Source organism: Taudactylus pleione, unplaced genomic scaffold, assembly GCF_031769625.1.
Source record: "Taudactylus pleione unplaced genomic scaffold, aTauple2 ptg000479l, whole genome shotgun sequence".
Classification (NCBI taxonomy): domain Eukaryota; kingdom Metazoa; phylum Chordata; class Amphibia; order Anura; family Myobatrachidae; genus Taudactylus; species Taudactylus pleione.
The window spans coordinates 5,651,911-5,678,972 of NW_028284881.1; the positions used below are offsets into that span (position 1 = coordinate 5,651,911).

A 27,062-nucleotide genomic window follows, 5' to 3' on the forward strand; every position below is an offset into this window, starting at 1 on the left:
AAAACTTTTGGCCTTGGCTGTAGATTTGAACTTCTTTAGGGCCACACACTGTCACACAATCTTATAAAACCGGGACACAGGTTGTGGGGCTGAGGGGCTGGCTTATACACACTCTGGCAGTCTCATGAGCAGCTCAGCACAACTGCATAAACATTGGCACTGCGACGATCTCTGGCCCATTATTTATTATAAAGGATGGCCCTGATTGTAGCTCAATTTAATACCCATGTTACAATTTCAATCTAATATATGCATTAGGGCCTGATTCAGAGATGTATGCTAATACCATTGCTGATGTGAATTTGTATGCGGCTGTGCGAGAATATGCAAATGTTGCAGCAGCAGGGATATGTAGTGAGACGTATCAATCCACAATCTGGGATCCTAGCAAAGCTTAAGCTGGGTACACACTGGAGTGTATGCACGATATGTGTGCTCTCATGGTTGCATGAGACGTCATTAGGTTTGATGTGCTGCACATCAAACCTGACTATATCGTAGGCGGCAGTGGGGGGAGTGGAGAGACCAGGATCTCCGTAGGCTGACAGAGATTTCCTGGCCTCTTTTACTCATCTGTGGCAGCCGGCTTACGTGACCCTATGGTCACTCAGCCAGCCAAAGGGATCGCAGATGATTAATGTGTCCTTGGACACAGCTCGGGACAGTAATGCATGGAGGGAGTGTGACGCCTTCTGCTGTATTGCTGACATGTTAGGAGCTGTGATAGCATATCCGTCTGCAGCTGAAACACACCCTTTGTTCTGCAGCTATTTCTGAAACTCAAGTGATTTTGGAAGATATACTGATTTTTTTCTGTAAGTCAGTCTGCTCCTGATATACCCCATTCCAAACGGCATAAGAATATGCCAGCCTGTACTGTCATTTACTCCTGATTTGCATATTTAGCCAGGTTATAAGGGAGGACAATGTAAAAAAACAAAGGCTTCATGTGTACTTCGGGGTTCAGTCTCAACCCAGGCAATGCAGAGTATCCCAGTTAGTATACAATAAACTGAAAGATAAACATTGGGAGTGAGGAGCTAACAATTATAAATGTCTGCGGATCAAGTTAGGACTGCAAGTTCAGAAAAAAAACATTTTTGTTTAGTTTTATTGAGAGTTTTAGAGAAAGTGAAACATGAAAGTAGAATAGGAAAAAGATGGGGGGGGGGGGTTAGGGGAGGGGAGGGAGAACTGTGCTTATCATTAATCATAAAAACATGGGTGATATACCCTGCAGAATGTTAAGATGAGGGTAGAGTATAGATATAATCTGGTTATTAAACAATGTTGCATATTAAAGACCAGCTTGTGTATTCAAAGACCTTCATAATTTGTTTGGACGTAGAAGTAGTCAAAATTCAAGATATAGGTGTTATTTTTATGAAATTTGGCAACCACTCTATATCAATTAATGCTGTACATCTTTTAAAATATAATATGGAAACAAGTTCAGTCTTAACCACTTATAGCGCGGGGGGTGTCTGAGAGCCATTTCTGCAACAGAACCTTTCTGGCTAAAGTAGTCAATATCTAGAGGAAGGATTTATAAGTAGCAGGTATAAGATTGGGTACCTCCCAAGAGAAGGGTAATGTAAACCTAGTTAGCTGCCTTATAAAATGATGGCGTTTATATAAAATTTTTGTCATAATAGAAACATTGTGTATAAAATTTGCAGAACAATCATGGCATTTTGAGCAGTGACATGATTCTTCCAGTACTACAGGTTGAGTCTCCCAAATTCAAAATGCTTGGGACCAGGGGTATTTTAGATAACGGAATATTCCGTATTTTGGAATATTTGCATACCATAATGAAATATCTTGGGAATGGGACCCAAATATACACACAAAATGCATTTATGTGTATATACACACCTTATACACAGAGCCTGCAGGTAATTTTATACAATATTTTCAATAATTTTGTGGCTCGAGCAAAGTTTGTGTACAGAAATGAAATTAATTTATGTTTCATATACACCTTATACACACATCCTGAAGGTTATTTTATACAATATTTGTAATAATTTGTGCCTTAGACAAAGTTTGTGTACATTGAACCATCAAAAATCAAAGGTTTCATTATCTCAGTCATGCCAAAATAATTCCGTATTTCGGAATATTTGGATATGGAAGACTCAACCTGTATATGACTTTTTTGGGCCTGAGATATACAGGCTCCGTTAAGAAATGTAACATGAATTTCCTGTAGTTTGACTGAGCCAAACTGCATGGTGGTTTGCACAGGGAACATACGATCTGAGAAATTAAAATCTGGAAAATCATGGGACCATGCTGACCATAATATCCCAATATTAGCTGGTTTTAAATTATACTACAAAAATATGTCTTATAATTTCTAGAACTACAAAGTGCAAATAGGGAGCAGACAGGACTCTGGGTTATAGGCAGACAGAAGATGTCGGGGGCATAAATAATACTAAATACATAAATGTCTATTCTGCAAATATATAAAGAAAAAAATAGAGATAGCTATAGCATAAATATCTTTAAGTTCTTGAAAATAATAAAGACGTTCTCCAGAATTAAACATTTTTTTTTTTAATTGCTGCAAACCCCTTGGTCCTCCAAGTGGAATTGGTATGAAATACCGGCGGCACAGTAGCCGCCAGTTCAAATACCGACAGCAGCATCCTGATAACTGAAGATCCCAACAGGGGTGATAAGTATACCATCCCTAGCCCTCTCCCCCCTAACCCTCCCTTAGTGGTGCCTAACCCCCCTCCTTCCCGCACCCTAATCCTCCCAGGGGGGCATAACCCTAATCCCGCCCCCCTCCCTGTAGTCTAACCCTCCCCAGGGGGTGCCTAAACCTGACCCGCCCCCCCACAAAGATAATGTCCTGTAAAGATGGAGTTGTGAAAGGATGTTAAAGGTGGGGTTATAAAGGGTAGTAAAATGTATAAAACTCACCACAAAGGCTATCATGACCTTGCAGTTCTTCTGGCCTTTAATGACTAAGAGTACTTCTGTTTTAGTTATTGGTTGCACAATGTGGGAAATTTGAGTGTCACTTAGTTGTGGTAATAATACGGTTTGCCAAAAAGATATTTTACTTTTAAGATTAATTTGGTCTTGGAAGTAGAGTTTACAGTAAAAGTCATGCAAAATACCAATTATTGCAGGACCAGCATATTGTAGTGAGTCCTCATTTTCAGTTAGCGCCAGGATAGCAGAACTAGTGTGGTTCCCGGATAATAGATTAGAGAGATTAATTAAGATTAAGAATCGGAGAGCACAAATTGTGTAGAATGTGTATAAACCATTGATATTAATAAATTGAAAATCATACAGTGTAGACAAATACATATAGTTTATCTGCTTATCCCCAAACATGGGGAATAACCTGAAGATAAACACTATGATGGGTATTATAAAATAATTTAATAGCTACTAAGATAAGTTCTTGGAATAGTTTATGTAAGACGTCACGAGGTACAGTCTGAAAGTCTTTTGCTAGTATCTGATATCACTTCAGTCTAGAGGTTGGAATGTCATCTCTACTCTTCATTATAGTGGGGGTTTTGCTCGAATACTTTACATTTTACCAGATGTGTAGAATGGAAATGTCATGTTAACACTGGACAATAAACGTTACTTTTACTTTTATAGTTCATATCTAAAATTTTGGTTCCCTCTCTCCTTTTCCCACTTATCATGTTTGCATAAATTAGAACATAGTCTAATAAGCATCTTATGTGTAACGGCTGATTTCAAGTAGACTCTGTGGTAAGGGAAGTGTGAAGTGCAGAGTTGGACTATAAAACTTATCTAAGAACAATGTAGATCTAATGACTTTATGGTGGAAGGTATTATTGTTGTTTTTTTCTCTCGTTAATTTAATCTTATTAAATGCCTCTCAATAAGGGGGGGGTATTCAATTAGGCCCGATAATTTTTGGGGGGTGAAGAACTGGACATTAGCCTGTTTTTTTTTTTGGCTTGGGGCAATTCAATTAGAGCCCATTTTGTTCCCCTAAAACATTTTTTGTTTTCGGGCAAAAACACATAGAATCCGTGATAAGTTTACAGACTGATGTGCTTTCGCTGGCGGCTTCCTGAAAATACGCTGATTGTCAGGGAATTTCTTTTGGAGCCTGCTGAGGTTCTAAAAAAAATTCCCCGATATGGCTGCGCTTCGAGGCTAATTGAATAGCCCCAGGGGATCAAATAGCGAGCAGTAATTTACAGTGGCTAATTGAATTCCCCCCTAATTGAGAAAATAATCACTTCTGCACCCTGATGACAAAGCCGCTCCGGCTTTGAAACATCGGCTGAATAAAAATATGCACTTTATTTTCTAAAAAAGTCCAGATGAGTGCAGCCTCCTTCTGTATATGGAAGACTGTTTTTTATATATATATTATATATATATATATATATATATATATATATATATATACACATACACACACACACACAGTATATACTTGGTATTATATTTAATACTCCTATAACCAGTGACGGATTAAGGATCAGTGGGGCCTGGGGCACCTAAGACAAGGAGACACCTATGGACTAGAATAAAGTATATATATATACACAGTCAGGTCCATAAATATTGGGACATTGACAGAATTTTCATATTTTGGCCTCTAGTCACCACCACAATGGCTTTGAAATGAAACAAACAAGATGTGATTTAACTGCAGACTTTCAGATTTAATTTAAGGGTAATTACATCCAAATCAGGTGAACGGTTTCTATATGTGCCTCCCACTTTTTAAGGGGCCAAAAGTAATGGGACTATCAACTCAAAAGCTATTTCATGGACAGGTGTGGGCTATTCCCTCGTTATTTCATTATCAATTAAGCAGGTAAAAGGTCTGGAGTTGATTCTAGGTGTGACATTTGCATTTGGAATCAGTTGCTGTAGACTCTCAATATGAGATCCAATGAGCTGTCACTATCAGTGAAGCAAGCGATCATTAGGCTGAAAAATCAAAACAAACCCATCAGAGAGATAGCAAAAACATTAGGTGTGGCCAAATCAACTGTTTGGAAAATTCTTAAAAAGAAAGAACGCACCGGAGAGCTCAGCAACACCAAAAGACCCGGAAGACCACGGAAAACAACTGTGGTGGATGACAGAAGAATTATTTCCCTGGTGAAGAAAATCCCCTTCACAACAGTTGGCCAAATCAAGAACACTCTCCAGGAGGTAGGTGTATATGTGTCAAAGTCAACAATCAAGAGAAGACTTCACAAGAGTGAATATAGAGGGTTCACCACAAGATGTAAGCCACAAAAACAGGAAGACCAGATTAGAGTTTGCCAAACAACATCTAAAAAAGCCATTACAGTTCTGGAACAGCATCCTATGGACAGATGAGACAAAGATCAACTTGTACCAGAGTGATGGGAAGAGAAGAGTATGGAAAAGGAAAGGAACTGCTCATGATCCAAAACATACCACCTCATCAGTGAAGCAAGGTGGTGGTAGTGTCACGGCGTGGGCATGTATGGCTACCAATGGAACTGGTTCCCTTGTATTTATTGATGATGTGACTGCTGACAAAAGCAGCAAAATTAATTCTGAAGTGTTTCGGGCAATATTATATGCTCATATTCAGTCAAATGCTTCAGAACTCATTGGACGGCGCTTCACAGTGCAGATGGACAATGACCCGAAGCATACTGCAAAAGCAACCAAAGAGTTTTGTAAGGCTAAAAAGTGGAATGTTATGCAATGGCCAAGTCAATCCCCTGATCTGAATCCGATTGAGCATGCATTTCACTTGATGAAGACAAAACTGAAGGGAAAATGCCCCAAGAACAAGCAGGAACTGAAGACATTTGCAGCAGAGGCCTGGCAGAGAATCACCAGGGATGAAACCCAGCGTCTGGTGATGTCTATGCATTCCAGACTTCAGGCTGTAATTACCTGCAAAGGATTTGCAACAAAGTATTAAAAAGTGAAAGTTAGATTTAGGATTGTTTAGTTTGTCCCATTACTTTTGGCCCCTTAAAAAGTGGGAGGCACATATAGAAACCGTTGTAATTCCTCCACCGTTCACTTGATTTGGATGTAATTACCCTCAAATTAAATCTGAAAGTCTGCAGTTAAAGCACATCTTGTTTGTTTTACTTCAAAGCCATTGTGGTGGTGAATAGAGGCCAAAATATGAAAATTCTGTCAATGTCCCAATATTTATGCACCTGACTGTATATATATTTATATAATGTTGCAGACAGGCTGAAAACACCTGAAATGGTGTAAACATGGCCTTTTATAAAGGCCACCAACATGCACCAAAACCCCAGGATGAAGCAACTATACTACTGCGGGACCTCTGTCATGTAGTGGGGTTCTGAGGTGACCTGGTATATGCCGGGTGCATTTACTTGTAGTGCCCTAACAACCCTTCCTTCCTCCTCCGGTATTTCCCTCCACTCCACCTTGCACTCTATCAGCGACTCTTCTCCATGTGCTGTCTCTCGGCTCTCATGTGTGATGGGCCCAATGCATTACAGCAGTCCCACTGCCTCACGCTCTACTCTAATTGGCGCACACAGCATGCATCACTCTTGGAGTGGCCCTGGCTGTTGGCGCTGTGCACAGCCATCATTCTTAATAAATAATGGTAACACAGTGCTGTGCAGGGCAGGCTTATGAACATGTGTTTCCCCCTGTGGGTGGCCGTGTAAGGCAAACAAATCAAGGTAAGCTTAGCTGGGTGCAGGGGGGAGGCGGCCTATGACGTGGCCCCATAACAACCGCAAATCCTTCACCTACAGCTGTTTTGCCCCCTGGGGATGGGCTATCAAGCATCGGAACTCCAATGTGTTTTTTCCCAAAAAATAAAACATGCATGCAAACAGCCTGTGGTGGACAGCAGGCACGGTGGGCCCCTGAGAGAGGGGGGCCCGGGGGTATGTGCCCCCTGTGCCCCACCCTTAATCCGGCTCTGACTATAACACATGTAGCATAACCTTAAATTGGAAGGTGGGGATGAAAAGCAATAAAATCTATCAACACTATTCTAGTCAAATTTGCTCCGTTTTTTTTTTTTTTTTTAATACAAGGGTTTATTAGAAAAGACTGCTATATTTTTATTTTTCCAATTTGTGTGATTATACAACAGGAAAAACAACTATTTTATTTCTATATGTCATTACTTCAATCTCATGATTTGTGTGATGAAAAAGCACAATTGCAAAGCATTAAAATAACTATGTTTTTTTTTAGTTCTGTACCCTATTTTTTGGAGCCATTTCATCAAAGCAGCAAGATAAGGCTAACTGGCCATTCAACAGCTTGGCAACAGCTAGTGAAGATGAGGATGATGGATTCTGCAGAGAACTCTCTCAGACATTCTAATAATGCTGAAGGTATATACAATATACTGAAAAGGTCACATATGTGCAGGATTGTAGTGTATAGGCTTTTATCAATTCAGCATTAGCCATGTTTTCAAAGTCAATTGAAAATTGCAATCTGACTGGATATATGAGCAGTTTGGCCAGTTCTATGCCCAATCAGCCATTTTGGGTTTCCATCCTACTGGAATAAAGTTGTTCAGTATGGTCAACATTTACATGTGTTGCTTGCAAACCTAGACTGGTAAATAAAAATGTCTGATTCCAATATAGTTAGTGTTACTGAAATTCTTAATTATTATCTGCAGCATTACTACACTGTTTTAATTTTATTTCGAAATAGTACCTGTAGTTCCATAGCAGTGCACTTTGTTATTGTAAAATAAGTAAGATACATGTAAAATTAGTGGTTAAATAAACAGCAATTTAAATTCTTACTTTAGTGACAACAGTGTGTTGAATAAACATTTTTTTTGTGTTGATGATGATGATTGTTCTATTACTAACAGCTGGCTAGCAAAGCAACATTAGGTACAGATCAAATATACATTCCAGTATTGAATAGCGCAACGGAATATGCTGCCCTATATAAGAAACTGTTAATAAATAAATATATATTGAATGTAAATGGTGGATGTCTTACTTGTGGGGGTGGGTGGAGGTCAACTTGTGTTATCTACCAAAGGAGGAAACTCATGAGAAATAATGGGCAGTCCACACAGGAGACAAAATTTGAGATGTATTAAACAAAAACTGTTACCCACTGAGAAATTCTGGATAGAAGTTATACATGTGTCGAAAGAAGATTAAAAGTACTCTTGCAGTAATACGTATTACAATCTAACCTTTATTAATATGCTGCAAAATATTATTGGAGATGATAGTGATTAAACTGATAAAACAGTCTAAGGAGTTAGGTGGCTTTTATTCCACTTCCTTATCGTGTACTCTTTGTACAATGTATCTGGTTTCTACAATAATTTATGGTGATCTGTTGTGCTCAGCGAGAGCAAGTGCGCGACCCCCCCCCCCCACCCCAACCCCCCCCACGCACAGTGACAGGACAGACAACCAGGAGAGGAGGACCATTGTGCCGGCTACAGGGGTTAAGTATAGCATTGAGGGCTGATATTACTAGTACTATAATAATTGGAAGAGACCTAGGTTACTAATTTGAGTACTTGTACTTTTACCAACAATGCTTCATCTGCCAGGCTTGTCTACTGCTGACCTCTTGGAGATCTAGTTAGAAAGGCACTGTGTTGGTCAGTATCATGGGTTGCCTCGGTGAAGCAGATGGATCTGCGCTCTGTACCATAATGTGTAAACGCTTTCATACACCCTCAGCCGAGTCCAGGTGAGTTTGGGGAGAGTAGGATGGGGTGCCTACCATGAATCCCATGTGCAGGAGTGGTTAATGCCATAACCAGAGTCGCCATTATCTTATCCATTTCATTCCACTACTATGCAGTGCTCCCTCAAGCCCCCCTGATTGTATGTTTTCCAGATCATTAACTACTACGTGGAGAGTGTGACTTTCGCCACTTGCTAACCTGTGTATAATGTCAGTGCTGGTTGTTCTATAGATGGTGGTTGCGACTAAACTGTGCCTCATCTAAAGTCTTCTGCTTCCCTACCTGGGGTATTTTACTGGTACTTTAGGGGGTGGCATTTGCTGTATGTTCTTGGTCGGTGAATTTTGCTCATGTAATGCAACAATGCCCTTGTGTGGCCACGCTAAAGTACTCCTTACTAATATGTGACCTCTCCTGCAATATGCTCTTGTAACACTATTAACCTGGCTCCACCTATGCTGCTCCTTTAACCTGCAATGCCATAGCATTTTCTGCCATGTTCTCTAAGCTATGATCTGTGATGTTTTCAATGCTTCTAAACTCATAACACCTTATTCCTCCCATCAGTCAATAGAATAGCCTATGCCCCGCAATGGGTTTGAAGAAACAGAAATCCCTAAACACTTTACACTTTTTCTGGGTGCTGCAGCTGCCGTATCTACATCAGGTTGTAGACAACCCAAATCTGCTCCTCCGCCTCCTTGTCCATCTATGGGTTCTCCTGCCCTCCAACTCAGGAAGGGGGCTCAATATCCATCTGAAATTGAAGATTCTCCCCCATTAGTGCTGGATGGTTGTATCACTTTACATTTGATCCAATTTCTCTTTTCTGCATTGAAAATGTAAATATAAAGAGGCAGAATTTAAAGCTACACAGACTTGGGTTCGCAGCCTCACCATTTTGAGTACAAGATGAGTGAGTTAGTCTCCTCACATACCAGCCTGATTTCTTCCCACAATTCCATTCAAGAGATCATGCTTATCAAAGGGAAGTTAACTGACAGAGGATAAAACGAGACACACCAACATTAAAACATTATTCCAGATTCTGTATACAATGTGGATTTGTACAATATCACCACCTCTCTGAGAAAATGCCCCCATCAGCTTTTGATGGTGACTTGGTTATAGAGAGGATCCACAGATTACCCAAATCTAAGTAGGCACCTCACACAAGGACACTCCTCAGAATCAACTTTGTTCACAATAAAGAATGGCTATTTGGCATTGCTTTGTCAATGTCAGTCACCTCAGTGCATCTTGGATATCTACAACTTCTCAGATAATTCTCCTACACACTTCTGTGAAATGTAGGGTCTTCCAGCCCATCACTTTGACCCTGAGAGCAGCAAATATCTAATATCGATGGGGTTTTCCTACAAAGCTTCTTGTTTCTTGGTATGGATCCTTCAACTCTATTACTGTGCCGGGGGCTTCTATTCCTGTGGTGGGTCCACCATTGCTGGTAGCTACTGCTCCACTTTGTAGGGAATGGGATTATTTGGGATTTATGGGTAAATTTACTAATCTCAAATGAGGCAATATCAGCCATGAACTGCATATTCGGAATTTACTAACGGCTAAACTCTGCCGACTTTGCTCCATTCAAAATGGAAAAATCGGTAGAGAACACCTGAAACTCGGATGGTAACATGTTATTGGATACATACATCATCGGTCCAACTCGGCAGTCTTTGCCATGGACATCAATAGGACCTGGAAATTTACTAAGGATTTGTGTTTGTTATAACGGCCACAAAAGACACCAAATAGAAATCTCAAATACAACACTTACTTCAATTTGAGTTTGACATATGAACGTACTTAACCATCACTGACAACTGTACATGCACGGATCTGGGAGATCCGCGACACATGCATCTGTGTGTAAAAAAATAAACACAGATGCATGAATGGATCAGTGAGATCCGTCTGTGCTTCTGTGTTTAAAAAAATATATAAATATGAAAACCTATGTAAAACTAAATAAAAAAAACCGGCGTGACTCCCCTCCCCAAAAGTACATCCAGCACTGGGCTTTGGAGACCCAGTACTGGTTGTGCTAAATACAGGGGACAAACAACGTAGGGGTCCCCTGTATTAAGCACAACCAGCACCAGGCTATTCAGAACCAGCCCTGGTTGCCAAAATACAGGTGACAAACAATGTAGGGGTATTTAGCGCAACCAGCACTAGGCTCTGAGCCAGTCCTGGTTCTGGAAATACAGGGGACAAAAAGTGTAGGTGTCCCCTGTAATTTCCATGACCAGCACCAAGCTTTTTATAGTGGGGGGGGGGGGGGTAATGCCACAGCCAGGGGAACCCATTCACCGGGTCACCCAGCCAAAGTTACCCCTGACTGCTAGTTAGCCCAGGCCAGTGATCGCTGGGAAGCTGGGGACCCCCCCCAATAAAGGGGACCCCCCTCTCCAGGGCACCCCAGGGCCTGGGCTTATACCCCGGGGCTATCCCCAGCACCTCTGGAGCGGTGGGTGACGGGTTTATTATGTAAAGTGTGGTGCGATTGAAAAAGTATTTTTTTTCCATCTTTTCCAGTGGAACTACAGGTCCCAGCAAGTCTCCCCACATACTGGTACTTGGAGAACCACAAGTACCAGCATGTGGGGCATTACGGGCCCGCTGGTACCTGTAGTTCCCTTTAAAAGAAATACTTGAAAAACCACAGCTCACACCATAAAAGTAAAAGTTTAATAAAACATACATGCACACACACATGCACACTCACTATCTCACTGTTAAAGGAAAGGAGAAAAAAAACCCTGTTTTTGTTTTGTACATGCAGTTGTCTGTTTTAACCTTATATGTCTGAAGCAAATATTCTATTTTTATTCTTTTATTAACAGATTAATTTTTAATATATGAACTCGCAAAGTATTACCCAGAATTATATACCTTAAAATCTTTAGGATAATTTAATTTCAATAATAACATTGCACACCAGATATAGTAAAGTAAAAGTGTATTTAGATAATCAATGCTCTTAAAGTCCACATACATAAAATAGATCATAAAACAGTATTTAAACTTCACAATATTAGTCAAAATACAATATAAGATATACAGAAATGATAACAGAGAGAGAGAGTGAGACACAAAGGGAAAGAAAGAGAATTCAAGATGGTTGCTAGGAAGCATGGTGGGAGGTATGTATGCGTATGTATAAGGGGGATGGGAGACCGCATGTAGTTTGATTATAGGCCTGACTATTTTGAATGAGAAAAACTCCCATAATGCTATATCTCTTTAAATCATCCTACAACACTGATATCCATCAATGATCATAATTATAATAACTATAACAAACCTATTTGAACTATACAACACCAATTAAAGTCTAGGATTATAACTATGATCACAATATCAGCAATCCACAATCTCCATTGAGCCAAGCACATGGTAAGGCATTATCACCAAAGGGAACAGCACATGGAATCCCTTTGTTAAAACCACATGGCGGCAGCCATATTTAGCAAACTGCAACTTTCATTCCACACGGTATTAACTATATCACCATAATGCTGTTTCACAGAATAGTACAAAAACTCCATTACGAATTCCTTTAACAGACTACAATCACCAGCTGACATCAAACTGAATTATATATTCTACAGACTGCAATATTTCAACCAGTTTCCATTATATAGTATGTCAGAAGGTCTAAAACTAACTACACAATCCCTTCAGAACACAGCATTCACAGACCCAACCTTTCCAGGCCTCACTATTGTTCCAAGCCCATGAAACCTATTGTTTAAACCACATGCTGAACCATATTAACAAACTGCAGCCTCCATCAAGCACATGGGAAGGAGGGGGGAAAGAGGATAACTATATAACACACATCTACCATCAACAATATATATGTATATATATCACAGTCAGCCATATATAAAACTAATATATGAATAGACAAAAACTCCACTATGAACATTACTCTCTTTACAAAACAGACTAGAGCACACTACATCATCTACTGTATGCTAACGCCAATCATTACAAATACCCATATAGGCTAACGCCTGTACAGACATTATTACACAATATCATTAACCATCACCATGTAAGCCAAATCCATATATTTAACCAAAGCTATGTCCTTAATCCATTATATGTTTGATACTTAGACTCTTCCAGGTGTATTGAGGCCCATCTTTGCGCTGGTCTCACTGTAGCAGAGTGACTGTGTGTTCAGCTCCCTCACTCCTGTATGCAAGTGGGAGTGAGCCCTAAGTATGTTCCTGGTCTCTGGGCTGTGAGGGAATCCAACCCCTTTGCTCTCACCTGATAGGTGTGGTTTTAAGAGGAAATAGACTCTTGTGGGGGTTAGTTCTAAAACCTTTTTGTGTTACAACAGTTGCCAAAGCCATATGTGTTAAGGCTATGTGTGAACTGGCCAAGGCCATGGCTAGGGCAATTCATAAGTAAATGACCCTCATAAAGCAATGTCTGAACTTGCTATAGAATAAGTAATGAATTTACCTGACTATAGCTGTATAAGAGTTTAGTAATCAATCAATATGTTTATATGAATATTAATTAGTCTATATATGGTGATATTAATATACACACTGTAACACTCACCTATGTATCCCTGAAGCCAATCATGTCTCCTTCTCCAGTAGGAATCCATAGGTACCTGTAAAAAAATAAATAAATCCATTCTCACCTCTCCCTGTGTGTGGATCACGTCCTCTCCGTTCCATGTAGGCATCCATAAGACTTGGCAAACAACAAACCGAAAATACGCGGACATAGACATTAGTACTGTCCTCTAAGAACAGTACTACCCGAATGACGGCTCCGCCACGGAATTTCACTATAGAAATCCCAATGCTGAGCGCTCATTGGCTGAGAGAGGCGAGCCTTCCGCTTTTCAGCCAATGAGCGGTTTCCTCCATTGAAGCCAATGGTGAGCGCCACGTATAGGGAGAGGTGAGTTTGGCCTTTTTTTTTTTTCTTTTACAGGTACCTATGTATTCCTACTGGAGAAGGGGACATAATTGGCTTCAGGGATACATAAGTGAGTATGTGAGATAAAGAGTGTGCGTGTGCATGTACATTTTATTAAACTTTTACTTTCACGGTGTGAGTTCTGTGATTTTTTTAAAGTATTTATTTTGCAGTGGAACTACAGGTACCAGTGGGCCTGTAATGCCCTGCATGCTGGTACTTGAGGTTCTCCAAGTACCAGCATCCCCACCCTGGGCTGACTAGCAGTCAGGAGTAATGCTTTGACTGGGGGACCCGGTGAGCTGTGGCATTACCCCCCCCCCCCCCTTAAAGTTCAGTTCTGGTTATTACAGGCAACCCCTTTGCTTTTTGTCCCCTGTATTTCCAGAACCAGGACTGGCTCAGAGCCCAGTGCTGGTTGCGCTAACTACAAGGAACCCATAAGTCGTTTGTCCCCTGTATTTAGCACAACCAATACTGGGCCTCCAAAATGCCATTGCTGGTTGTTCTTTTGGGGAGGGGCCACACAGTTTTTTTTTTTTTTTGTTACACAGGTTTTCATTTTTTTGAAACACAGAAGTATCTCACTGATCCATCCGTGCATCTGTACATTTTTGACAAAAAATAAACACAGATGCACAGACGGATCAGGGAGATCGGTGATGCATGCATCTGTGTTTATTTTTTGACGCAGCAGATGCATGCATGACGGATCTCCCCGATCCATCCATGCATCTGTACGTTCGAGTCAAAAATCGACCGCTAAATACAAATGAATAATAATACAAATAATAATAAATTAATGATATTGAATGAATACACCATCGATCAACACGAATGATGAAACACATGAATACAATGTCATCTAAGATCGATCTCAGATGATCGAATAGTGCTTCCTTCATGTGTTTTTTCTCTCTAGAGGTCTCAATAGTAATCCTGTACCCTCTGGTTTATTAGGTCGCCTTCTTCACCCACTTTAGGGTGCTTGCCCAGGGACTCTAGCAAACAGGTGCTCAGTGTTAATGAGCCTTTAGGGGGATTTGCCTCAGATTTATGCTTTCTGTATACCTTTTATGCAGCTTAATCTAAGTTGTATGATTATTTTCCAAGTAATCCTGTTCCTAAAATTTACCCATGCTCATTCCCTGTTGGGTCCAGTCCCTTGTCTTTATTTTGGACAGTGGAATTAGGGCCCTAATACTCTATATTATGTTGCACTTGATGTTTGTCTCATTTATTACCAATCTCATTTCTATGGTTAAACCAGCAACTTTAGGTTGCATTTTAGTTATATATTGTATTGTTGTTAACTTAATTGTCTGATTATCATATGCTGCTGTCTCTCACTCCTCCTATGGTGATACAGCAGTGGAGGCTAGGTTTGTTACTACCACCCCCCACTACTTTTTCATCCACTCATTTCTTTTTAGGTGTGGCAAACCTCTAGCTCTCGTATGGTAGTTGTTTGTTGTTATTCAATCAGTTACTTCTTCCCCTTCATCTGACTCAGGATTCACAGAATTATCACTTCCCCTTTATACCAGTTACATTGCTGATTGACAATGGTCTCTACAACATATCACAAATATGTCTTTCCTTCCTATTTTCTAGTCCAACCATGCCCCTGTAGTGGGGAGTTGGAATACTGATGTGGGAAAGCAACATCTGTCATGGTGTTCGCCTACTGCTGTGTAGAAGGGAGCGTGTATTATGCGGTACTCTTTAGACACTTACATTAAGACCAACGCCTCAGCAGACAATGCATTCTGCAATCGTTAATGTACTCAAAGAAAGTTATAAGGATGGCAACAATATAGGCTGCTGCAAGAATCTGGAAGACAAACACTTAAATGTTAGCGAGTTCTTCATTCTGGCTCTAGCTCTATCCCAGCGTTTCCCAAACTCATTCCTCAAGGAACACTAAAGTCGCACACACTAGACAATGACTGTATGCGGCGACATCAGTTAGTGTATACACACTTACTGATGTCGGCAATGACGGCGTGGGGGAGAGGGGTCATGCTGCACTCGGTAGCATGGCATCGTCAACGATATCTCCAGATTGAGTTGCATGTTCAGCCGACTGGGGATAACGTTATCGTCCCACGGGAGAGTGCATCTTTGGTTGTTCAGGCTACACACAATAGAAGATATCATTATCGTTCACTTTTATCATCTAGTGTGTACACGGCATCACAGTACATGGTTCCATTTTTCCTAGTTGGTGCACAGGTGTATTCATCACTGGCTGACCCATTTTAAAAGAGCCACAGGTGGAGCTAATTATTTCACTTGGGATTCTGTGAGGAGACCTGGAAAACATGGACTGTTGGTGCTCCCTGAGGAATGAGTTTGGGAAACACTACTCTATCATTTTAAACAAAGTTTCAATACTTTAGGTCAGTGCTTCTCACATCCAGTCCTCATGACACACTAACAGTGCATGTTTTCTATAGCTCCTTATGGGAGCACAAGTATATTCATTACTGCCTGGCACATTTAAAAAAAAATCAACATGTGTTTCTATTTATTTAATTCTGTGAGGAGACCAGAAAACTGGATTTGAGAAACACCGCTTTTGGTAACAGGGCAAGTACACCCTTACCTTGCAAAGTTACAGGCAAAAATTTAAATCCTATTACACTTGGTTTGCCAGCCTGTGTTCATTTATCAAACTCCTGATATTGCAGATTAATTTACTGCCCTATTATAGCATAATGACTTAATAACCTTAAGCAAGACTGCTCCATTACCCAGTCCACGGAACAAACTTACAATAGGTTTCTAAATGCACTTAACCTCCCCTGTGCCTGAGGCAGAGTAGTGATGAGGACAGCAATGCTATTAAAGGTGCATACACAACAATTTTTTGAATGATTATCATTAACAATATCGTTTATTGTTCACTTTGAGTGAAAATGATGAACGATTATCATTCATGTGTATTCACGTTTGTAGTTCAGTCAGACTGGCCAACTCAACGATTTTCATTAAGTTAATATGCAAAAATCGTTTGTAGTTAAAAAAAAATCGTTCATTACATTTAGTAAATGAACGATTTTAGTAAACGATTTTCGTTCATTTTTCCCTTGAAAAAATTAACGAAAATTATTTACTAAAATCATTCATTTACTAAATCGTTGTGTGTGTATGTGCAGATTTACACTTTAAAAAAAAAGTATAAGGCACCTGGTCCAGATGACGTCACTAATAGAAGACCAATATATAAAAGCGAAGACGTTGCCTAACCTCGTTGCCTTGTATAATAAAACTACTTTACCCAGATAGGCTCCATAATATTTGGCCTGGTACATTAGTTTTGTTGCAGGAACTGAGAGATGTTTAATCCATATTTTCTGGTCTTGTCCTTTGATCAAAGATTTGTGGAAGGAAGCTTTTAATTTGATTAAGCTACAAGGATGAATCTCCTGCTACTACCAGGTACTGCACTCCGTCATTACTCCTTTAATCTTCAAACGCACTTTAACTAAGCAACGGGTCAAATGCTTATTGGCACTAGGGCAGCTGTATGCCCATTATTATCCAAGATCTTTGCCGATACCCAATGCACCAATGATATGGAGAACTTGGGTATTAAGTACTCTACTTCAGTCTCATCACCCTTAGTAAAATGGTGTGTACCTACTATTCTGAACATTTAGCCCCACCCATTCCTCCATGACCAGGGTCACTTTTCTTGGATTGTACTTTAATTGCTTCAGAGTTTCCTGCAGCCTGAAATTATCCTCCTACATCCAACACCTACTGTACTTTCCCCATTTTATCACCAATTCTTCAAATGGTTGATGTGCTGTATACATGGTCATAGAAGTTGTACTGTAAAGTGGTTGGGTACAGGATCCCAGTGGTTTGAATACCGACAGCGGCATCCTGACAGAATCCAGACACAATTAATACCCCTTTTCCACCTAAAATCCGGGTCTGACCTGGAGTTGGAACAAAGTTCCTATCCGGATCAGACCCGGAATTTAGCCGGTGCCGACTCGGGATATTCCCGAGTCAGCGCTGCTCACACCGGAGTCGCGTCTGCATAGATCCGGCTTTCCCGGCGTGAAAGTGGCCGCTTGGAGATGATGTCATCTCCAAGCGCCACTGAAGCCGGACCAATCGGCCGGCTAGCAGCGCACTCCAGGTCATCGTGACCCGGAGTGCGCTATTCTCACAGCAGGGTTTCACGGGCTACGTGTTAAAACCCTGCTATTTACCTGTGTTGGATTTGCGGGTCACTCCACCCGGCGATCCAACCCTCTCCCCTTTTACACCAGGGAGCTGCCCGGGTTTACCCTTCAATAACCCGGGTTTTAGCTCCGGTGTAAAAGGGGTATTAGTGTCCTAACCCACCTTTCCCACAGCCTAACTCTAATACATTACATTGGGATGCCGGAGGTCTGATTCCGGCGCCGGTATGCTGAGCGCAGAAATACCAACCGCCAGGATGGTAACTATATCCCCTGTAAAGTCTGTTAATAAACGGATTCATGTTGAAAATATTTTATTGTACTTCTTCGCTTTACCTCTCACAATTTAGGTTTAAATATTTCTAGTGCTATTCAAATATCATGGAACTTCATGATTCTACACCGATCATATCAATCTAAATATAATGGTCTATTCAGTCACAATTCTCATAGCAGCTATTTGTTATTAAAAGTAACTTTATAGATTCTGAAATCCGGGACCATTATCAGTCGCATTGCTCTTCAATTTGTGCCTGAGCTGCAGCTGTGAAAATGGTTACACTTTACATAGGGTGTTTACAATTTGCACATCCCGTAGCCACATTTGTGTTATACGTGAAACTGTTACAAAAACACAAATCTGATTGATCTTAAATATCCAGCCTTGGATTGAAATGCTTAGCATTAATCTCCATAATACTCATAATAGCAGACCCCCACTGTCTCAATCACAACACGATTAGTAATGCTACAGCTAATATACCACCAGGCAATTAGAAAGTGAAAGGCATGATCAATATACATTGATGAAAGATGTACCAGCACAAGACAATGTATTGTGCCTCTCAGCAGTTTGAATATAAAATTAAAAAAAGCATTTTATCTGTCTATAAACTATTACTCCCACAGAATTAAGCTGTGCATGGAAGTGGAAATACTTTTTAAAGGTGGTCAACAAGAAGTACAAAAAGCTTGACAGCAGTACAAGTGCTCATACTAAATATTATAGTACAATAGCTAGATGGTACAAGGAGTACACCATAAGGAAATTTAATAAATTTCTCAAAACTGAATAAATTGATAATGACTATATTTCAGTGCTTTATATCAGATTGTTAAAAATTGTGCTTTAATTCCAATTACAGCAAGGCTGCCCCATCATAGAAAGCTTACCCTTTTTATAAAAAGCTGAAAATTCACATGTATTATGAAACACTATGTTCACACAGCAGAACCCTGTATTTCAGTTACAATTTCCCATTACCTCGGCAGGCTGAGATGATGCAGATCATCAATTATTTGTTTCAGTAAGCAGACACTGATCAACACAGAACAAATAGGAAGGACAGGAAATGGATAAGACAATGTGCATTGGTCTGGCACTTATAGGTGCCTATGTCCTGTTTTACAATGTATTTTTTATGTTTAAAAAGTGTGTTCATGCTGTAGGGAAAGATCCAATAAAACCATAAGGGTGATAAAATCACATATTTTTAACTGTTTTGTAAGACTTCAAATAAAATCAAAAGGGGGCATAAGGGGGGTTTAGAACATTGGTTGCATAATAATAGCAACTGCATGATAGTGTATCCAAGAGTTATGAAACAAAGCACAAGACTAGAGGAGTGGTGCACGAAACCTCTTATAAGAATTGGTTTTACCTACACACAGAAATGAAACATTCAGTTGAAACTGGTGATGAATGCTGCGAAGTGCAAACTACTTTCTTGCTCGTTATGTAGTCTATAACATGTTCTGTATGTAGACATTCAACAAGTTGACACATGATGTTAAGGCTAGGCTGCAATTAGGGATAGTGTTAGATTAGGGTTAGCTTAAAATACCATTGCCAACACATGTCAGGGTCACACTGTCAACATGTTAAATGTCATCATTTGGACCATGTCCACATTATGCTGTCGGCATTCTGAATGGCGACATAATATACCACACTCCTTGCTCTTTATGCAAGCTGTAAATTATTGGGGAACATAACTCAAAACAATTATGAATGTGCTAAAAATGAACTAGAGGATACCAGTTTTAAAGATTATATAGTTTTTTTTTTTATTCTGCACTCAAAAAAAATTAAAAATTTTTTCTAAATGATTTGTTACAGCTATTGACATCTTTGTAAACAAAGTTTGCGCAGACCATTTTTCTTATCATAAATCGCTTTACCATAAAAAAAAAAAAGAAACTTGAACTCTAATGTTGTAAAGTAAAATTTTAATCTTTTGATGTTTAACAAATTTTTTTTGTATTTTAGGACTTGCTTGGCAAAAACTTCAATGTAATCTACAAATCACCTCTATCTTGCTGACAATAGTATAAATAAGCAAAGAACTGGATTCCTACTTGTATAGAGAGATGTTTGGCAAAAAATGTTGCAGAGTCTATTCCTGTACATTATGTTTCAAGGGTAATGAGTACTTATATTTTTGTGTGAAAAAATATTCTGTTAAAAATAGTTTCAGGATTTGGTTTGAGAGTTTAATATGTGCCCAGATGATTTACCCAATAAAATCGTAACGGTTTAATTGCACCAGAAAATACAAAGCCATATACAGCCGTCTGTAATAATTAGTGCTGTGTGTAAATCTAAATTGTAACAGAAGACATTTTATTATAAACACTATATTTATTAAATAATTTCTTACAGTTTACTTTTATTTACAGAGCTATTCCTGTACTTAAGTGACACATCATACATGAAATGCAGACATTTTCATTTAGAAATCAGCCATGGTACAGGTTTGAAAATGAAAATCAAGTATACAAGTACTTGCTTCCATGTACTCTTGCCACCAATGTCTACTAGGTGGTTTCAAATTGGGAAGGGTTCTTAGACTGGAAGTTAGAAATCATACAGCATCACAGAACTGAAAAATGTCACAATCGGTGTTAGATTTGCTCTTTCCACCTATCAGATGAGCTGTATGTGAATCCAGATTTGAAGGCCAGCAATCCATATAATAAAAAAAACAACCACATGTGCACTTTATAGGGGGAAGGCTGGTTCAACTTTTTAAGACAACACGCTAATACATTCACTCAAGTACACCTATTTTACATTAAAATGTTCATTCAGCAGACTTGCAGAAAGAATGAGCACACTCCCACTAATGCATATATTAGTATGTATGTATGTAGTGGTAGTGGATTATCCCTTTTCCCAACCGCGTTACACACCCAACATTCACAGGAATCGTCATCAGCAAGAGGTTATGTACACGTCTCAGAGAACAGATTACTAGCATCATCTTTGATCAGATTACTATTTTCACTTTAGGAAGTGCATGGAGTTAATTTTTTTCCCCCACTTGTAAAATAGATCTCTTGTGCGCAGACAGCTTTAAAACGGACAAAACAAGGCCGATATGTTACAGTGCAGGATTTCAAATAAGTGGCATTGCAAAAATAAGCATTTTATAATACAGTATTGCTTTAATAAAGAGATGGAAAGCTATTCAATTTACCATTCTTTGGCATTTCTTGCAAGAGAAATTAAGAGCCACACTAATTGTTATCCTAAAACTGATCGTGTGTGAAAAGATATAAAAAGCAGGCTGACCAGCAGGGATTTATCAAATTGAATCATCATGCATACCATGCAGATGGAAATACAGACTCTGCATTACTTTTAAATTATAGCATGATGCAATTTTCAAAACACAGTATTACAATAAAAATATAAACCATGATAATCAGTCTATATAATTGAACACATCATAGTTAAGGAGAATTAAAATGACAAGAATGAATATTAAAGCTGCAATCCCAAAGGACTTTTTTGGACCTTTTTTGACAAATGAAAATCATTTTTCTAGGATATCCTCCCATACTGCAATCTTTATTTTCTGACATCTTTCTGCAAGTAGGACTTATAGGACTGCAGTGTCTTAGCAGCACTCAAGCTCGATCCCAAAAAGGATGGTTGATCTGAGTCGGATCCTTTTATCAATTTACATAAAGAATGAATGGTGGGGGAATAAGCGTGCTGAGAAGGGGGCTTCCCAAATGCTCTCTGCTCACTACATCATGTCGTGTCGTGGAAATTGCCATGGTAATTGCAAAACACTCAAACTGTTTATCAACAGCAGCATAAAGAAAAAGATCACACCCATCTGTCTTCTTACAGGAAAAGTAAAAAAAAGTTGAGATTTAAAACAAATAATCTGTGAGAAGAAGTAATTGAAGAGCCAGCAGTATGTCATCTACATCTACCCAATGGTGTGATGCAGAGTAGCACTGCGCTATATGGTGTGGGCAAAGGTGTATCCATAAACAAATGATTTCTCGGAGTATCTTATAAATAATGAGCCAAGCTGGCACAATGGCATACTGTATATACAGGGGATTGAAGTAGCAGGAGGTTGTTGTGGAATACTGCAAAAATCACTGCATTAACATTTGTTTGTGGAAACTAAAAGGTGCATACACACGATTTTTTTGAACGATTATCGATAACAATATCGTTTGACATTCAATCGTTGAAAATATCGTTCACTTTGAGTTATAACTATGAACGATTATCATTCATGCGCGTTCACGTTTGTAGTACAGTCAGAATGACCAACTCAACGATTTTCAGTAAGGGAATATGCAAAAATAGTTTGTAGTTCAAAAAAAATCGTTCATTACACCTAGTAAATGAACGATCTTAGTAAACGATTTTTGTTCATTTTTTCAAGGGAAAAATGAACGAAAATAGTTTACTAAAATCGTTCATTTACTAAAATCGTTGTGTGTATATGCAGCTTTAGAAATTGCACATATCACCCCACCAACATTCATTGTGATGTGTGATTGTCAGCAGATGCGTCAATAGATTTATTTTCCTGCACTTGAGTCCAGACACTTTAGAGCAGGAGTATTCAACATGCGGAACTACAAATCCCAGCATTCCCGACCACAGTTTTATTATGTCCTAAAGGCAAAACTGTAGCAGGGCATGCTTGGACGTGTGGTTCCCACAGCAGTTGGAGAGACAAATGTTGAATACCCCGGCGGATCAAAAGACCGAAAACTTTTTTTTTTTTTTTTTTTTTTAAAGCAGGAATTATTAACAGATGCACAAATGGCCACTGAATTTTTCAACATCCTCCTCCCCCTAGCAGCCAAGATAGCTACACCATGCAGCGGCTTTCTCCATTCTTCTCACAGCCCTGACCAAAAGGTGTTTGGGATGATCTTGCAAGCTGAAACTGACTTATGTCTGGACCTTTCACTCACACCGTCCATCATTTGAATCTGCCAGAACTGGATTGCATAGCCCCAGAGGTGTAGAAGCATGTTCATTACCATTTATAGTAGGTGCTAGTGCAGCTCAGTAACCTGTGTAACTGTGTGATGGATACAAATGGAAAAAACAAGAGTCTCAACAGGTAAATAAGCCAATGGCGGTGGAATCAGGTTATGCAGACAATTTATTGAGTTAGAAACTACTAGCCCAGTCCCATTTGAACTAGGTGTGTATATAGGATATGGAAACATAAGCAGCACAGCAGTTGTGCATGAGATTTTATTGTGCAGGTTTTCTTGAAGTTTTCACTCAGTAAATATAGAAAAAGAAACCCCAATTACCATTTTAAGATGGTTACTTAAATAATGGGTCAATATGACTAATCTAATGATCAATATTTAAAGTTATTTAAGGGAAGATTTATTTTTGAAGTCAAACTGGAAAGAAAAGCTGTTTCCTTCCTTGTAATTGAGAACTAATGCTTATTTGTAATCTAATTGGAAAAAATGTACATTATGCAAAACTTTAGCCATACGTATGTATAAGGAATTAGAGTGAATTTCATAGAGAAGGAACTTGGTTAAAAGTCTTCCATTAAACTTTTATTTCTATCATTTATGCCAAGAACTTTATATGTGAATTAGGGGGCGATTCAATTCAGCTGGAAATGAACAGCACCAGGAGGGAGCTCCCAGAGTCATTCAATTCAGCGCGCTGTTTAGTCCAACTAATGATTTCTTCTCGCACCCTCCTGAGGGTGCGCGGAGAAACCCGTCCACAGTGCTGGCCTCTTTTCTGGCTTAGCGTGGCGCCAACAGTCTTACGGCCAGCATTTTAGTTGGAGAATGCCGGTTCTCACGACTAAACACCCATGTTAAGTCGTGAGAAAGAGCATCACCCACGGGAGTTAACATCGCGGTGAATTGAATAGCTCTGGGAGCTCCCTCCCACCGCTATTAAAACTGCCACTGAATTGAATCGCCCCCTTAGAGCCACAATTATGATGATTGCACCAGAAAGTTTAATGGAATACCTTTTCAGAAAGTTTAATGGAATACCTTTTTTTCACTACCTTTGTGATTATAAGTCACTGTTTAATTTAATTGTCTTCATTTCCTGCATCTGAAGAGATCATACGCTATGAATCGCCACTCCAGCAGAGATCTGTAAGCGCAGTTTCTCTAACTCATCAATTTCTACTGTAAAGGTGTCTGCTCCAAGAACGGTCTATAGATCATTTACATTCCACCACCACTTTATTTACTCAAGACTCGTTTGTTTATTATGATGCATCTAGCCTAGAAATTGTTAAAAGCTATTTTAAGTGATCAATTGAGGGCTAATATGAATGTAGAAAAAAACATTACAGCTTGACCGTAAGGCAGCCATGTATTTAAAACATGAACTAAACAAAGTCAAAATAAAAATATCAGGTTTATATTTTTCCCACTTAATACAGAAGTATGCCACTTCTAGTCAATGTATACAACATGAGCAATCTATGCCATCAAAATTTAGAATAAAAATGGAGACTCCACTCAGCATACATTTTTTTATCCTTACATTTCTCATCCAGCTCACACCAAAAGTGTTGATTTGCCAGGATAGAGAGATGTAATTATCCCTAGAATTGTTTCCAGCGGGAAAAGAAGAGAACATATGCAAATGGAAAGGAAATAAGGTCTTCTTCAAAGAGGAAATATCGCAAATCGGAACAATAAGGCTAGACGCAAAAAAGATAAATTGCCACGTCGTATATCCATGTTTTTGTGACTTTGTATGCTGGTTTTTCCTGCTTTGTCAAGTTTTGGGCAGTTAAGGCAATATCAGAAGTCAATCAAGAAGACTTTGCACAGACAACATACCACATTAGAGAGAACATATATTTCTTGACTCCTTACACATGAATAACCTCATTATCATTGAGAATTAAATGCCTGTTACAAGCATGATGTACTATTGTTATGACATGTACATGGTACATGTTAAAAAATATTTAAATAAAAGCTCAACATAAGTACACAAATATACAGTACAATATCACAAATGCATAAAGCAAAGTACAATCTGAGGTAACATTAAACACCACACAGATAAAATACAATGAAATCTGTGTCAAGATATTTTTGAGAAGAATTGTTTAAATGGAATAAGCCATAAACAGAATGATTCAGAACACTTATCCCAAAAATATTAGTGACTTCTACAATTTCACTGCATTGTCACTACATGTTACCCGAAATATACATTATATACATACCTGTATATAACACATATATAAACATGGCTTTTAAGTTAAGGATCCTTAGAAATAACACGTAATAAACACTGGAAGGAACTCCATGTCTTAAACTTGTATTATACAGCAGTTCATTATATAAAAAGACTTCTAGTTGAGGTTACATGATTTACAATTGGGGCCAAATTAAAAATTTACTAGACTTGAAATGTTCTAAATACCATCAGTGTAATGTTACGAATGGTAACTTTCAGGGTGTACAAGTGTGCTTTTTATTATCAAAACTGATTAGCAGAAACCAAAACTGCAGCACAATTCTGTATAAAGCACCCAATGCAATTTTACAGCAAACTAGAATTATGTGAACGAAAAACAATGCTTTTGACAGAATTCAGCTTACTGTTTTATAGGACATTCCAGGGACTAAAATAAGTTATATCATTTGAGGGAATTTCTTTTTGTAAGCTATACCTCAACCATTAAGCTAGTAGTGGTTTCTACAATGTCCTCGGTTGTCGTATGCAGAGTTCTGCTTCTTTCATAACAGGCCAATGAAATCTGTTGAAAATAAATTGCAGTCCTGCCAGCAGGATACAGTGCAAAATATCAGTCCAAGGGCTGTAAATGAATAAAAAAACTAAATTTGTAGCAGATGTTCAGGCATTTCAGTCTGTATATTCAGCTACAATTGAAAGAAGAACGGTGATGTCATCTGGTTTTCCTCCTAAAGAAAAAGAAAGAAAAACGAAAGGATTATGAGTCACACTATAGGGGCCTCTACCGCATGTGTTAACAAGGGGGCAAATCAATCAAACACACAAGTTGTCTTAATATTAATATGTAGAAGTTCAAATGTCGATAAAGTTTAAATGATACGCCATATACCTGACCTGCCATCTCCCGTACCAACGGTCTTCCCATACACAGACGTTCATTACCTTTAACGCTGTCCCATGAATAAAGAACCCATACTCAAATTTTAGTTCTAACAAATTCATGTCAAATTTACATATAGTTTCTATAAATGGCTTCATCCCTTTGGCATTTTTGCAAATTTGATTTCCTTAACAACGGAAGTGGATTTAGTACATAATATTTAATGTCATAAAAATGTTCCAGATTTAAACAGTCAATATCAGTATTTTTCCCCTTTGCTAAAGGGGCCAGTACACTAGCAACGGCTTGTTGTGTTACTGCAATCCTGAGATGCCGGGTTGCAGGATCGGTGAAATCTAACATGTTGGATTTCACTGATTTGCCGATCACAATCAAAATATGATCGTGATTTGCAATCGCTGAAATTTAACATGTATAATTTCACAGACCCTCTGACAGACCACGGAACATCGATGTTTCCGATCCGATCGCAGGATCAAGCAACCTGCCGGTAGGTGTATGGAGGCCTTTAGATACAACTAAAGAAACCCTGATGCAATTAGTGGTCTCCAATTAATTGATTCACTGCTGTACAATGAAAAGGTTTCCAGTTTATTTCAAAATGAATACACCTGTCTGATGGGTAAGATGCTTTACTGCCACCAGGATTGGAAAGTTTATCACAATAGATGGAGCAAGACAGACATGTTCTGGAATAAAACAATATGCAGTCTGCAAGAGACCTGGGATGTAGAAAATGTATAAACATAATCACTGAGAACTTGTGCCACTATTGCAGTTTTGGGGCAGAAAGCCAACCATGCTTGTAAA

General features: G+C 39.0%; 2 protein-coding genes across 4 annotated transcripts in view; one reads left to right on the forward strand and one right to left on the reverse strand.

Annotated features, from left to right (window-relative positions):
* The window catches only part of RAD9B (RAD9 checkpoint clamp component B), a 132,786-nt gene extending 112,085 nt beyond the window's left edge, over positions 1 to 20,701 (forward strand). For 2 of the 3 annotated variants that reach the window (XM_088449206.1, XM_088449204.1), the window contains 2 exons: positions 7,213 to 7,355; positions 20,141 to 20,222. In XM_088449206.1, coding sequence (XP_088305332.1) covers positions 7,213 to 7,344 — 132 coding nt within the window. In that variant the 3' untranslated portion in view covers positions 7,345 to 7,355; positions 20,141 to 20,222. Of the gene's footprint in view, positions 1 to 7,212; positions 7,356 to 20,140 lie in introns of all 3 variants that reach the window. The other variant, XM_088449205.1, reaches the window with a different exon arrangement.
* The window catches only part of PPTC7 (protein phosphatase targeting COQ7), a 63,370-nt gene continuing 56,393 nt past the window's right edge, over positions 20,086 to 27,062 (reverse strand). The window contains exon 6 of the mRNA XM_088449203.1: positions 20,086 to 26,079. Within this exon, the coding sequence (XP_088305329.1) occupies positions 26,021 to 26,079 (59 nt within the window). The 3' untranslated portion in view covers positions 20,086 to 26,020. The remainder of the gene's footprint in view (positions 26,080 to 27,062) is intronic.